This window comes from Thermobia domestica, chromosome 9, assembly GCF_964235325.1.
Source record: "Thermobia domestica chromosome 9, izTheDome1.hap1.1, whole genome shotgun sequence".
Lineage (NCBI taxonomy): Eukaryota > Metazoa > Arthropoda > Insecta > Zygentoma > Lepismatidae > Thermobia > Thermobia domestica.
In genome coordinates this window covers 162738100-162754642 of record NC_137462.1, presented here as the reverse complement: position 1 = coordinate 162754642, position 16543 = coordinate 162738100, and the positions used below count along the sequence as shown (strand labels likewise).

The window sequence follows — 16543 nt, the reverse complement described above, 5'->3', positions numbered from 1 at the left end:
TAGTTGCTTAAAAATACTTTATTTCATTTCAAAGTTACATTAACATATCGTAATACAGCATAAAAATAACATCATTGAAAAACTTTGACAACATACATTTTACAAACAATAGCACCTTCTTAAACTTTATTTATTATATCCTAAATAATAACTTATATTTAAATAATTCGTTATTTACTGACTGGTACGTAAATTTGTATTTAGAATAATATCATGTACTATCATCTTAAACCTTCCCGATATATGTTATAATTTTATTCAAAAAGAAAAGTAACTTACGGGTAAAAACTTATTTATTCTTCAACAATACTAAATAATACAAAATACATGTCCGAAAATATTTTTTTCTAATATTTAATCAAATTTTATAAAATGAAACCAACGTGTTAGAGCAGTGAACAAACATTTACAACGGCATATAGTTATCAGAAATTTGTGTACAAACATGGAAAAGAAATAAAGATATTAAAATTGTACTGAAACAAGTGATTTTCGTTTCACAGTGTGAAACCACTGTTGACTTCCAAACTATGCAAATTCAGTACTCAGTGCTGAAGTAGTATATTTACTGGGTGCAATAGATTAAGATGATCAAAGATAGAGCCTGTTTATCGGACTATGAATCCATATCCATGAGCCATTACTCACTATCTATTACTGTTTCCGTTTTATGGCGATAAAGGTTGAAACCAAAAATCGTTACTTTGAACCACTTCCAGTTTCAATAGACGGTTTGAATAGAATGTTAACAGAGAACATAGAACCTATTCTTTGGAAACTGAATCGATTGCAAATGATTGCAACTCGATCTCTCTTACCATACGCTGTATGGAAATCAGTATTGAAACCGATAGTAGTAAATTTCAACAACTTTTGGTTTCGGTAAAATACTGCAAATTGTGATATGTTCCTTTGAGTTTCTGAATCAACTGCAGAACACCGCTTGTCGCTATTACCATTTTTATTTTATGACGATAAATGCTGAAACCGGAAATACTTAATTTGAACCACTTCTCATTTGAATAGTTTAACGGGAGATACGGAATGTATCCTTGAGAAGTTTATTCGAGTGCAAGAAACTGCATCCCGATATATCTTACTGTTTTTGCTCTATGGAAATCAGTATTGAAACAGGAAGTACTAAATTTCAATCATTTCTAGTTTTGGTAGTGTTGTGACGATATGTTCACTTCAGACCCTGAAGTGCTTACAGAAAACCACTTGTCGCTATCCATTATCACTTTTATTTTATAGCGATAAGTGCTGAAACCAGAAATGGTTAACATAAACCACTTTTGGTTTGAATATTGTGTTAACGGAGGAGATGGAATATATTCTTGGGACGATGAATCGATTGCAAAAAAGAGCTCCTCCGTGGCTAAGCGGTTAGCGTTTGCGCCTTTGGCGTGGGAGACCCGGGTTCGATTCCCGGCGGGAGCTCATGTGGTTCGGATTCCATGTTAATCAGTAGGTCCACGTCTCATATAGCCTCGCTGCTGAAAGGGACGCTAAACTAAAATCAACTCAACAACTCAACGATTGCAAAAAACAGCTTGTCGGTATCTCTTACCGTTCTTGCTCTGGAAATTACTATTGAAACCAGAATAGTAAATTTCAACCACTTCGGTTTCGGTAGAGAGTTGCGGATAGCCATGGAATGTTGCTTTGGTACACTGAATCGTTTCCATAGAACCGCTTTCTTACTATCTATTACTGTTTTCGTTCTATAGCGGTACATGTTAAAGCCGGAAGCTGCTAATTTGAACCACTTCCGAATTGAATAGAGGGTTTACGGAGGAGGCTGAATCTATTTTTAGGACGCTGAATTAATTGCAGGAAAACGCTTCTCAATTCCTCTTACCGTTTTTGCTTTGATGCTATTCCACAGACGGACGGACTGATGTTCTACAAGACTTCCGAGGCTTGTGAACAGCATAGTTTAGTAGTCTAAAAAGAGAAAAGAAATACAAACCCCCTGGAATTCTTCCTTTCTAGATCTTCTTTTGTAGTACAGAAAATTGTTTGCTTTGCGCTTAAGGTCTTATCAGAACCAAGGTCGTATGAAGAGTAAATATATAATTTGACGTGAAATCTGAATTACATGGGCTCTTAGAGAATCGAATAGGCATCATAGGAGACAAATGACAACTCACATTTATTTCCGAGAATTATGACCTGCATTTGACACGCGTTCGCCCAAATTATTACATTATATTACTGAGTTAATTTCAGATTTGTAATGGATATATTTTACCGCTGAAGTTGAGGAGAGAAAACTTTTGTCTGATGTTGAACCTCCGTACCGTATTAGGAGTATACTGATAATAAATGTGCAAGAAAGTAATTGGTAAAAGCAAACAAGGATACTTGATGCACTTAAGCCCAATAGTTTGATCACAATATCGCAAGTTTCGTTTTATATCAGATGAAAAGTGGTGGTTCGTCACTCATAATGCTAATCTATGTAGACACATCGAGACTTTTATTTTTTTAGCATGTTACTTAACTTTACCTTACCTCTTCTTCTGAAAATATCCAACGTTTGGGAACGAATATAAGGATTTTACTTTTACTTAACTTCACCCTGCCTCTTCTGAAAATATCAACGTTCAGGAACGAATATTTATTTTTTTTCAGGTATTTTTAGTATGGTATCAGAACAAAGCGTCTTCAGATGACTAAATTAATTTACTGTTCTCTTTTCTCTTTTATTTAATTTTTATTTCATATGTGTCAATAAACGGATATAAGGCAGTCTCATTTCTATCTGATTATCTTTCTCAGTAAGAAATATTTCAAGTTTTTAACGAAAATTTCATTCTCATATTTGTCTTTTTTGAATTCCCAATTATATGACTAACTAGAACAGATCTTTCTCGTTTCAATCTGGTAGAGTTGGCCACCAAACCTCACTGATTTCACATATTATTTTAATCAAAATTCATACATTTAATACAGACTAACGTTATCAATGATTGAGATGTACAACCAAATGAACGAAAAAAAAAAGGAAAGTCAATACAAAAAAATTGCCTAATGCTCAAAAATTCTCACACCATAACTTAAGTAAAATATAATATTCTGCTAAGTACCGACACACATCAAATGTGAATACACAAGATAATATCTCGGGAGATCTGAGATAACTTTACGATCGAAACAAAGTTAAATGTCTGAATCTATGTAACTTTCTGTTACCTACCTGTATATGATAGCGTCAATAGGAACGTCAAAATATGAAGAAAACAAATGTATAGATGTACAAAGGAAAATATATACGATCCTTTCTCATCAGATACAATCTGAGAATAAAGCATCAGCTGTATTGAATATGTGAAAGAGAATTTTTCAAATAAACTATTGCTGAGGGGAAATATACTTGAAAAGAAAACGTCACAATAAGCAATATATTATCTTATATTACACATCTTTACATTCAAGTGCATACATATTCCTTCGTTCTCCCCATCCTTCTTCCTGTGCAATTTACCGGATTATAAATTTGGTGTTATCTAATTTAGTTGATTTGTCCTTCGCTCCTTGCAGCTTACATATATGTCATCAATCCTACTGTCAGAAATCAACACACTTGACGTAATATGAAGAAATGCATGTGACAATAGTTTAACAAAATTTCAGAGAACACAGGAATAATTTTATAATGACGACAATTCTTAGTTTCTGAAAATAAAAATATAGTTATAAATGTACAGTACACACATACATGTACCTATGACAACAAATAATAATGTACAGTAAAACTTCGTTAATGCGGACTTATTGAGAAACAAGTTGACTGGATTAACTTGATTTGATTTGATTTTTGAGTTTAGCGTTCCCTTTAGCAGCGAGGCTATATGAGACATGGACTTGCAGCTGAACGTGGGATCCGAACCACATGAGCTCCCGCCAGGAATCCAACCCGAGTCTCCCACGCCAAAGGCGCGTACACTAAGCGTTTAGCCACGAGAGAACTCACAGGATTTACTGAAATACCTAAAAGAACAGTAGAAAGTGCATTAAATCTCTGTTTATAACAACAAAACATGTTTATTATTTATGACCATTTAAAGGCCGTACATCTTTATACAAATACTATATATATACAGTCCGTCACAAAAATAGAGCAACACTTTGAAAAAACTTATATTTCTAATATTAGCACTATTCTTGTTCTTCCAATAGTACTCTATTGCTTATGCGTTGCTACTGTAGTACACATATGAATATTAAAAGAAAATCCTAAGCTTTATACATTAAGTGACCTTATTATCCACAGATTCAATGCAATCAGTATCAGGATTGTTCTCAGTGGTGCTATTTTTTTGTGCTTGACTATCTATATATATCTATCTATCTATATATATATCTATCTATCTATCTATCTATCTATCTATCTATCTATCTATCTATCTATCTATCTATCTATATATATATATATATATATATATATATATATATATATATATATATATATATACGAGGGTCATTTAACTCGAAGTGGCAACATAGTTGTGAAATGGAATGTAGTGAATCACTTCAAGAACCTTACAGTCCTTCGATGTAGTCTCCGCCAGCCTGTTGAACCCTTCGCTTGTTGAACCGTTGAATACTTGTTAAAGCCCCACTTTGTGAGAGGGTGTTGACAGTGCACCCTACGGCGCGAACAATGCTGGGAATGTCTCTGAAACGTTTGCCTCTGATAGATTCTTTCATTTTAGGGAAAAGATCAAAATCGTAGGGACTCATATCCGGGGAGTATGGCGGGTGCTCCAGTACCTCCCAACCCCATCGTCGTAACAGAGTCTGTACTGGATTGGCTATTTGGCATCTGGCATTGTTGTGTAGGAGAATTGGTCCAGACTCCAGAAGGTGTGTACATTTGCGCCGCAATGCTGGTCGCAAATGGTGACTGAGGTGTGAAGCATAGTACGCAGCATTGACGATAACGCCCGGTGGAACTTGATGTGACAGAATAATGCCTTCGTGGTCGTATGACATTATCATCATCACCTTCACGCTTGCTAGCTCTTGCCTAAGCTTTTTCGGTCGTGGAGATTCTGGGTGGCGCCATTCACTGGACGACGTTTCAATTCAGGTTCGTAGGATCTACCCACGTTTCGTCACCTGCAATAATGCAGTGCAAGAAGTCATCACTTTCCTCAGTGTAACGTTGAAGGTGTAGACGTGCACATTTCCCCCTATGCCACTTTTGAACCTCGGTCAGAGCATGGGGTACCCATCTGGCTGCAATTTTCCGCATGTCAAGATCTTGTGTTAGCATGCGGAACACTGATCCGGAAGAAATATTCATCTCCTGCGTCAATTCACTACAAGTCGAGCGCCGATCACCGTCAAGTAGTGTCCGTAGGTTTGCAAGATGAATTTCGTCCGTAGCTGTTCGCATATGCCCTTCACTGTGGATTTTGTCTCTTGACTGTCGTCCCACCTGAAATGCTGCAACCCATCTCGCCACTCTCCGATACGCTAGAGCAGCTTCACCACAGATCTCTACTAATCCTCTGTGAATCGTCTAGCATATCACCCTCGTGCCACCTAGAATTTCATAAACACACGCTGTTCTGCACGCGTGAACATTGCGTTACGGTGGTATTTCACACAACAATCATTTTAACAATGTCTACTCACCACACACTGTAATATGGGATCGCAGCAGCATTGAATTGACTCGTACACATCCACGAAACACACTACGTTCGTCATTTGTCTGCTGCCCACACGACATTCCAATCATAGCAGCGTTGCCAATTTGAGTTAAATTACCTTCGTATATACAGGGTGTTTCAAAACAACACCGACAACGTTTGGGAGGTGATTCCTGACACCAAAATAAGACAAAAAGTGTAGACCAACCTGGCTGTACAAATGCTTCCTTTCGGAGTTATAGGCTGCTGCAGTACTTCCGCAACAATTTTTATAGAGGTAGTTAGTGAGTACTTCAGATTATATGCCCGTGACCAAACTGTCTGTACAAAAATTGTTGCGTGAGTACCTTAGGATTCTGAAACATTTATTTTTGGATAGAACAATATTAGTTCCTAAGTAAAGTCTTGATCCGACTACGGTAGGTCCCATAGTTTTGGAGATATGGACCTTTAAAGTTCAGTTTTTCGTGTTTTCGGCAGCCTATAACTCCGAAAGGAAGCATTTGTACACCCAGGTTGGCCTACACTTTTTGTCTTATTTTGGTGTCAGGAATCATCTCCCAAACGTTGTCGGTGTTGTTTTGAAACACCCTGTAGTATTATCAACAACGAACAAATATAGCACAGTATTCTTAACTGTCATGGAACTATGTGACTAATGCAATTGCTGGCTTCTAGCCACACTTAAAACCTTGCATTCTGCGTTAATTTTTATTTTTGATTGTCCAGACTAAGCGAAGTCCCGCCTATCGGGCTCCGGATTAACGAGGTTTGACTGTTTATATTATTGGTCAGTTATATATTGGATTTAAAAAAAAAAAAGAATTATGATCATACAAACAGAAAGCCGATAACGAAGTTAGATATCAACGGGACTTGAACCAAAGAAGTCATCTAGTGTGTGAATTATGGTTACCTTGCTAAGGGGGTAAACACTAAGTCTGCAAAATGGTTGTGTAATGAATGAACGAAGTTGAGGGTACAACGCCCAGAGAATGTGAGAGGATACATTCGTTTCCAAACCAAGTCGGATAAGCTTAGCCACATTGACTTCGCGTTGTTCTGAAGAAAAACATCATTTGTGAAAATCACAAACACTGGCTCAACGCTTTTAAATTTTCCACGCACACATTATTGCTGCAAGTTTACTGATAATTATCTGAGCAATGACAGAAGTTCGCGATGCACATACACCGAACAAACCATGAAATAAAGTACATCTAATGACGTAGTAGTATTAATACTTTTGCTTGTTTGGGAATGAGGTCATGTGGTGCTAACCAATGATAACAGTGTCGTAGAGTGTCGTAACGAAGCAACTTTAAATCGCAAGCCAGCACTCTGTCCAGAAACAGATCCTTCTCCACAGGGGGGAAGAAGGGAGGAATAGCTCGCGTTCTTTTCTGGGCTGTAGTCGAGTCGTGTGTAATGCACAGTGTTATGTTACACTGTTTCCCAAGACCACTGAAGCTGAACTTCATTTATTGGCTCGCATATTTGGGAATTATTAGCTTCAACAGCCACTTTGAGTACCTCTTTATTTACGCCTTTTGACTCCTCCCGTACATGGTTCTTTCTGAAGGTATTCATCGCCGTTTTAGAACCTGTTAAGGCACCATTGTACTGTCCATTCACTTACTACATCCCTATAAAATACTTGACACATGCTGTTGCGGTTCTCATGTCTGGTCTGCTCTTTCTCTCTGTTTAACTCTGGCGATCACAATCAGAAACACTCACTAATATGTTACCTTTATCTCTTTTTATATTATATTTCATACAGATCCAGATCAATTTAATGGAAAAAAGTGCAACTTACTAGCTTAATATGACACTGGACCACCTTTTGCCCTCAAAACAGATCTGATGCGATGTGAAATGGAGTCAGAGGTCATGAAAGGTAACAAGTGGAATATGACACCATTCTGCGTGCAATGCATCATTCAGTTCTCTGAGAGAGGATGGAGGCGACAATCTGAGCCCTACTCGTGTTTCTAAAACAGACTACAAATGTTCAATTATGTTCAGGTCCGAGAAGGTGTTCAACTTCATCCCAATATTACTCAAACCACGCCGTAACACTTCCAGGCTATGTGAATGAGGATATTATCATCCCGGACTTTGATGGTATTGTACCTGGAAACAACATCTTGACCAAAGAAGCATTCACATGGTCTCCTAAAATGGCGACATAACTACGTATGCCCATGTCATGTAACTCGCGGTAGACCACTACTGTAGACGCAGGTTGTGGAAGGTGCTGTTTGAGTTCCTCCGTCATTTGTACCTCAGTCACACAACAATTCTGAATGAAAATCCGCTTTATTGCTCGGCGGGACTTATTACTGAAGGTTTTCTTCCGACCCCCGATCCTCTTCGCTGATATAGTTTTGCCGTAAGTTTTCAAAGGAGTTATCACCCTGGATATTGTCCCTTGCTACACACTGGACATACTACTTTCGTAATGTTCGTACTACATAATCGAGCGCCAACAATTTGCTCTCTTTGGAAATCACAGAGGTCGGTCATTTTACACTGTCACAACCAGCTCAGTTTACTGTCCGTTCTACCGCTCCTCGCGTAGTACGGAGTCTGTCCTGACACACCACCATCAACATCCCGGCCCTGCGATCGACGTCGAACCGTTGTCAACCCAAATATCTGTTGTGTTTTCGTTAAATCGGTAAGTACTTGTCTAAAAAGGATTGAGCTTTTTGCGCACGAGATAGCGTAATGGCTCGAATCTCTGTGTATATGAGTCGCACCGCATCAGGGTTAATTTCGTTTGACAGCTGACAAATGAAGCTAGTAAAAGAAAAAGAATGTTGACATTTTTATAATCAGACGTAAGGTATCGCGCCGTGAAGGTGAATGAACTTGCAGCAAAGCTGCGATATATTTTACAATTTTATTTCGATAAAGGCGCATAGGATCTGATAGAAATTACTTATGGACATGATACGTTATCGAACACAACAGCCAAAAAATTGTTCAGTCGCTTTCGTCCTGGAAATTTTGACGTTTAAAATGCTCTTCATAGAGGAGGACCAAACACAGCAAAATTGGATAATATTCTGGCAAACGTCGAGCAAGATCGACAAGTAAGCACTCATAATACCGCCAACGACCTGAACATTCATCTGCAAACAATGTTAAACCATTTGGAAAAAAGCTGGCAACAAAACGTTTAATTTTATTTATTTATTTATACACATTTCTGGACATTATCTGCATCTATGGCGTTAAGCCTGTCACGTATGACGAATAACGTTCCTAGGCGACCACCTATCCGGGGAAGGAGGAAGGAAGAAAAGAATGAGAAAGGAAGAAACATGGGATTTATATGTTACGTAACATCCCGGCATTTGCTTGGTGTGAATGCGGAAAAACAACGAAAAACCTCACTCACGATGATTGGCTTTAAAAATCTGTTGTACCTTTTCGAAAATCGAACCCACGACGGCTCGCACTAAAGACGAGAGAATTAGCGACTATGCTAGGCGGTCCCACTGGCTATAGAAGGAAGTTTGACGTTTGGGTGTCACTTGATTTGAGTCAAACATATTTATTCGGTCGATTCATTCGATCGAATATCTATCTGCGAATCTCTACTGAAAAACTAACTTGAGCCATTTCTACAGCGCTTAATTATAAGTGATGAAAAGAGGATAGCCTACTATAACAATGTGACAAAAAGATCGTGGTGGAAGCAAGAAGAAACTCTATGGTCTATAGCAAAGTCGACACTGACGTTCAGGAAGGTTATGCTGCGCGTTTGGTTGGATTAGGAGGGCATAATGCATCACGAGCTCTGCTGCCGCACGGCAGATTCGGATGTTACTGCGAGGCACCTAGCAATGCAAAAGAAACTGCTGTTACTTGTCAACAGAAAGGGTGTCATATACGATGCTAACAACGTTGCACCACATACATCTTTAACGATCCGTCAGAAACTGAGAAAACTTGCCTGGAAGGATTTAATATATCCACTGTATACCTTGCACCTGGCACCATCAGACTAATATTTGATTCTGTCTTTGCAGAATTTCCTGAGTAGTGTTTTACTTTCAAAAGGGGTCTTAAAAATCATCTGTTGCAATCTATTGGCCAGAAACCACAGAGGGCAGGTCATCAAACAAAAGGTTCATATGAGGTTTCATAATCTTGCTTTCAAATCATAATAAATGTATCCTCAATTATTATCTCCGAAGATTCAATACATTTTAGACATCCTGATATAAGTATTTACTATGTCTGAAAATTTTGAAATAGGTAACATGATTTATTTTCAAATTCAGAATTCTCGCTATGCGTTTTTAAGTTCCATTAAGGAGTAGCGACCCGTAATACTGCAACTTTTTTTTTCCATATCTTGTGGCATTTGCAGAGTATTACATAAAGGATCGAGTGGTAGGGTTTTATGAGGCTGCTGTCCAGAAACGATGGCACTTGGGTGGTTGAATCGTCCACTGTTTTATTTGGCAACTCACAGAATTTATTCATTGTAAAAGCAAATGCGGTGTACCAGAATCCACTATACTGTGACAAAAAAGTGAAACTGCCTTTTCCAGTCAGTATGTTTCTGTGTGTGCACAATTCACAGCACGACATATGTCCAGGTGATAATCAATTTAATACAGACCCGTCGACCATAACAGTGCTAATTGCCTTGTTGATTCTTCCTTTCAAGTGGTTCACATTATTGATACGTACATGGTACACAGTGTCTTTGATAAAATTCCGCCAGAAAAAATCCAACGGAGTGCAAAGATTGAAACATACTGACATCCAAACAAACACACTTTCGTTTTTTTTTTTTTTTTTTTTTAAATGTGAATAAAGTGGATTCATCTGAGTTGCCAAACAAAACGATGTATCATTTAACCAATCAAGTGTCATTAATCTTACAGGTGCCCCGCGTAGCCTATTATTCTTTCTCGATCCTGCATCTTATTAAACATTTTTTTTAAATTCTTTTATTGCGACCCTGTAGATTAAAACATTTTTTTTCTTTTTTATTACGAACAGTTTATAGAAGTAAATATTCCTGGCAAATACGGTATGTTAAAAATCGTAAGGGACTTAATATGACTTCAATAATAATAATAACAGTAATAATAAAATATTAATTAAGTTGGTGGTCCAACTTTATTGCAAAGTTAACATTTGATACCAACACGTTGAATAGGGTATTAACCAAGTCTGCAGTGATGAAAGGAAGAACAACTGTACAGAGAAGTCGAAATCCCGATATTTTATTGTATTTACATTTGCATGTCAAAACTTTTCATTCCTATGATAGTTTCAAAATAGGTATAAGGAATTAATTTCTGTTAAGTATCAAATTATACGCCACATTTTTCTACCTACCACCTTTAGTTTTTGCAATACATCATTGGTACTGCATATACACATCATGTGAATTAGTCTCTTCCCCCCCTCATGGCTCCCGAGTGGACATAGGTTAACTAGTAGCGTTCTCGGTTCGATAATCGGAAAGTCGTGAGTACAAATTCCAAGGACAGTCACCACATGTTTTTTCTACGTGTCAACATGTAAATACTTTCAAACAATAAGCGCTAGTGGACCTTCCGATTTTTTTTTTTTTTCCTTTTAGTGTAAAATGTATTAAACTGTTATATGAGGCTTTTTTAACCAATAAATAAAGAAAAAAAGATTTTGCTAACATGTTGCAAAAAAATTTTTTTTCTTGTTGTTGTTGTTGTTGTTGTTAGTAATATCAGATTAGTTGAAGCAAAAGAAATAAAAAAAAAAAAAAAAAAAAATACTACCAAATTGCAACGAATTGCCCAGGTAACTTAAGTCAGACTGAAGATTTATGAAATGTTAAAAATTTCATAAAAACTGATTTGTTTCTTACCATTGAAACGCAATATTAATTCCTATTTGATAGTTTATTTTAGTTCCAAAATGACACTTAATCATCCAGCATAGAATCCAACCAATCTTCTAGATTTTCATGCTTCGTTTCATGAATAACGATGGACGAAAGTGGCTTCTCTGTCTCCTCTTCCTCCAGATCATCTGCAAATGAAATAATAATATAGGTATAAAAGAAAAGAGGTTAAATCTAAGGAAGATTTATTTTTCAAAGGAATAATCATTAAATTACACTAGTTTATTTTTATTCCTATTATTAATACATGCTCACATACAGCTCCAGGGATTCTATGCCTACAGGAAATTCACATGAAATCATTTTTCTTTTCCTTTACGGCATACCTTATCTTATTAATTTGGTAAATTTCCTGATAGATTTTTTTATGTACTTCACTTTCTTCTTATTTCCATATATACTTTTACATGGACGGCATAATTACAGCATTCTCAAAAGTGAAGTAATCGGGCATTTGTGTACATGAGTGTTAACTACTAGCACTTAACAAAATATAAGTTAGTAAACAATATTATAAAATGAAATGGGCTGTAGCTTAACGTATCTCGGTTATAACCTTTAGGCTAGAGGAAACGGATGATTACTGAAAGTGAGTAATTGTGAAATTATTTTTTGTGCTCTCCCAGGGAGAATCGAACCCGGCACCACATACACCAAAGCCACACGCGCTAGTCACTAGACCAGCGGGAAAGATTATAATATTATGAAGATCATCACAATATAAACATGACAAAACTTTCACACTTAGACATATATAACAGTGGAGTTATTTCGCAAAATAGTCACATAATACAGTTGCTTCTATGTTGTATGTCTTTTTGTTCGATCTCAAAGCACGATTTTCACACAAGTTTATCGTCCCTGATATTTACCACTTTTTTCTTTTCTTCTTTTTTCCCCGCGTTTTCTTAAGTGTTAGACAAAATTCATTCGTTTTTACTTCCCTTTCCAGACATATTCTCTGATGCTCCAGCTTTTCACTCGTGCATTCAACTTTATCTTTCTGGTTACATTTTCCCATGCTTCTTTCTGTTGTGAGAAGTATCAAGTAATTTTCGGCAGTGTCTGGCTTATGGGCACATTTCACATAAACCGTCATGCTCAGTGTTTACCTCTCGTATCTCATCCTGAATTTATAGTCAGCTGACTGATATAGTGACGTACCTCATTCCTTTCCGAAATTTCGTTACGTTGCAAATGAAATATTTGAGTTTTACGTCCTACGGTTATGCCGGTGAGGCTAAAGGAGACGGTGATGATGAGAAATGAATGAAATGGAGGAATGAAGAGTGGGAGGAAACGGAGGAACCCCGAGAAAACCCACAAGCACGGTGTTTGTCCACCACAAAGTCCACACGGCGCAAGCTGGGATCGAACCAGGGACCCCAAGCACCGGAGATGAACGCTCTACCACTTCGTTACGTTGAATTCGTCACTATGTCGATTTAAGAACGAAGTATATTTTCAGACATGCCAAAATCTTTGAAGTTCTATAAGTCTGTTACTTTTGACTTTTGCAGTGCAGCATTTTGTAAAGTGATACATATAACAATTAACTACCTCAAAATGGCAATAATTCCATTTACAAAAAGAAAGAGAGAGAGAAAAAAAACATAGATTTCTCCATCAGTTAGCAGACGATACGCCTTTTTGCACAACAGCTTTTTCGTCCTTTGGGAAATGAAAGGGTCGGTTATTTTCCAACGATACGAAATGCCTGGACTGAAGAAAGACATTTTCAAAAGCATTCACTGCAAACTCTTCATCAATAATGAGAAAACTATAGAGTACTATAGAAGACAAGAAACCCTCTGTTGTAGTACAAAGATGAAAACCGAAGATGATTAGCTGCTGCGTTCTTCAAAGTTTCTGCATGTCTCAATCTTGCAAATTTTCCTTATTTTAGAATTTTTTTCTGCTTCTCTCACTCTCCCTGTTCGGGCCATTCTGCCCTCTGTTTGTTTCATAAAATTAAGAAGAAAAATAAGGCTTATGTTTTTTCAGTGTTTGAGCCTATTGTGAGCATTTCCAAAACTTGGAACAAACTATATGTTTTATGTAGTGTCAGTTTTGCTGTAGAGATGTCTCTGCAGGTCAATATGGTTTCTATTTGTAGTATCTTACTCTGGCGGTCTCTTGTCTTTCTTTTCAAAATAGCGTTAGGCCGCCTCCCGCATCTTTTGTCAGTGTTGTGTTGTGCTTTCCTGCAAAAGCCTCGTGTGCGGGATCTTCAGTGTTTGTGTATTGGATTTTCTTATTCTAATACATATTAATTCCAACAACTATACGAATTTATACAGTCCAAAATTCCAGATGCAAAATAAATTGTTATTGTTTTCAGTAACTCATTATCTGTTTAATTAAATGCGCAAAACAATAAACTATTGTTTGGTCGGCGTATACATGGTCCTCCGCGCCAAATTTCTAGTGCCTATGTGAACTGTTGCTGTGAACAATAATAGACTAGTGATTGAGTGTTTTTTTTCTCACGAACCTAGTGCAGTGTTTTAGAGATGGAGCCGCTAAAAATTAAGAAAAGAACATTAAAGTCAAAAATTACGCGCGAAGAAAAAGCCATCATAGAGTTGGACGCTACCGCAGCGGCAGCCATCTTGGTGCATCAGGCGAAGGTCAGTGAACTCCAGCAAGAGTGTTCAAAGCTGCTGGATGATATTTCGGCGGTGGCAGGAGATGAGGAGTTCGAAAAAGAAGAAGAAGAGTTAGCGGAAATGGACAAGAGAATAGTTCAGATGTGTGTTCAATTGATGGATTTTCAATTGGAGGGAAGTAAAGGAGCTCAGCCTTCGTCTTCGTCTGAAAGGCAGCTTGCTAATGACGTAAGACTACCGCAGTTACAGTTGCCAGTGTTGTCGGGAAACCTCCATGAGTGGTTATCGTTTCACGATTTATTTGTGGCTTCAGTACACAATAACAAAAATCTCTCAGGTGCTCAAAAGTTGCAGTACCTCAAAACATCCTTGAAAGGGGAACCAGCACAACTCCTTCAAGCGATGCAAACCACGGACAGCAACTACAAAGAGGCGTGGGACATTTTAAACGCACGTTACCACAATAAGAGGGAAATAGTGAACGCGACAATTAAACGCTTAGTTACGCAACCCGTAATACAACAAGAATCGCCAGCCGCCCTACGTAAGTTAATTGATACCACAATGGAGTGCACGCGGTCCCTCAAGGTGCTCGAGCAACCAGTCGAACACTGGGATGTTATCTTAGTTTATCATATCGCGGATAAACTGGACAGTGAAAGTCGTAGACAGTGGGAACTTTCACTGAAAACAAATGAACAGCCATCATTTGAGCAGCTCGCAGAGTTCCTCGATAACAGAGCCCGCGCGCTCGCAGTGTCTGCCGGCGGGAAAACACGCGTCGCCGGAAGTAGTGAACAAGTGAAGAATCGCGACAAAAAACAAACTTCCTCCCATGTTACCACCAGTGAACGTGGTCAAACATTGTGTGACGTATGCAGTGCAATCCACCCCCTCTACAAATGTGCGGAGTTCACAAAACTCAAAGTGTCTGATCGTGTCACCCTAGTGAAAGAGAAGAAACTGTGTTTTAATTGTCTTCGGAAATCGTGTAGAAAGGATACGTGCTCATCTAGTACGTGTCGCAAGTGCGCTAAAAAACATCATACTCTCTTGCACTACGAGAGAGCTGAGTCACCAGTGCGTGAATCAAATATCACGACCCATGTTGCAGCGGACGCAAGTGCACCACAGGTGTTATTATGTACTGCCATCGTGAAAGTAAGAGGAAATAATGGTGTGTATTACCCCTTCAGAGCGATGCTAGATTGCGCGAGTGAATCTAGTTTCGTCACCGAGAACTGTGTACAAAAGCTGGGTCTCAAGAAAAAGAAATCCAGTGTTGTGATTTCCGGGATTACAGGAGCAGGAGTGACGACAGCGAGTGCAATGGTGGACTTAGAGTTTCAGTCATTCGGGGGAACAAGTGAAACTTTTGAAAGTCGTGCTGTGGTAGTTCAGAAAGTTACATCTGATCTACCCAAACAAAAATGTCCTAGTGCTACAAACTGGTCTCATTTAGAGGGCCTAAGATTAGCAGATCCCACTTTCAACGTAGTGGGCCCCATTGACATTTTGTTGGGAGCGGACGTGTTTCCATCACTTATGTTGAGCGGGAAGTGTATGGGGCCACCCGGGACGCCTGTCGCATTAGAAACTAGTCTCGGCTGGGTGCTATCTGGCAATATAGGTCCGACAAGTGGGAAGCTAACTGTGACCTCACATCGAGTTTCCTGCGAGATCGATGAAGCTCTTCGCCAGTTTTGGGAGTTAGAAGAGCTCCCACTTACAAAACACATGTCAAAAGAAGAAAGGAGCTGTGAAGAACACTTCGTAGCTACACACCACCGTGACGAGCACGGAAGTTATGTGGTGAGACTACCCTTCAGGGGTAACACAGCCCCATTAGGCAGCTCACGAGAAATTGCAGTGAAGAGACTATTAAATACCGAACGAAAGTTAGCCAAACAACCCTCCCTTCAGCAACAATATCGCGACTTCATGAGGGAATATATTCAGTTAGGGCATATGGAACTCATTCCCCCAAGCGAGATAAACGTTCCCGCTGAAGCTAGTTGTTACCTACCACATCATGCTGTTTTGAAGCCCACCAGCTCCACTACGAAGGTGCGAGTGGTCTTCGATGGGAGTGCAAGAACAACTTCGGGTGTATCTCTGAATCAGAAGCTCATGGTGGGGCCAAAATTGCAGGACGATATTTTCCCGATTCTTATTCGTTTTCGTGAGCATCGTGTTCCCTTATGTGCGGATATTGCAAAAATGTACCGGGCAGTGTTAGTGCACAAGGACGACGTCGACTTCCAAAGAATTGTGTGGAGAGATTCTCCAAGTGCACCAATCGAAGACTACCGTTTGTTAACAGTGACGTACGGTACTGCATCTGCTAGCTT

The 16543-nt window shown here is 38.6% G+C and overlaps 1 protein-coding gene across 2 annotated transcripts in view; it reads right to left on the bottom strand.

Annotated features, from left to right (window-relative positions):
• Positions 1 to 16543, bottom strand: part of Aven (Apoptosis and caspase activation inhibitor) — a 48259-nt gene continuing 31716 nt past the window's right edge. Inside the window, exons 5-6 of one of the 2 annotated variants that reach the window (XM_081772108.1) lie at positions 11548 to 11711; positions 1 to 3996 (exon numbers count right to left, since the gene is read on the bottom strand). In XM_081772108.1, coding sequence (XP_081628234.1) covers positions 11605 to 11711 — 107 coding nt within the window. In that variant the 3' untranslated portion in view covers positions 1 to 3996; positions 11548 to 11604. The remainder of the gene's footprint in view (positions 3997 to 11547; positions 11712 to 16543) is intronic. The other variant, XM_081772107.1, reaches the window with a different exon arrangement.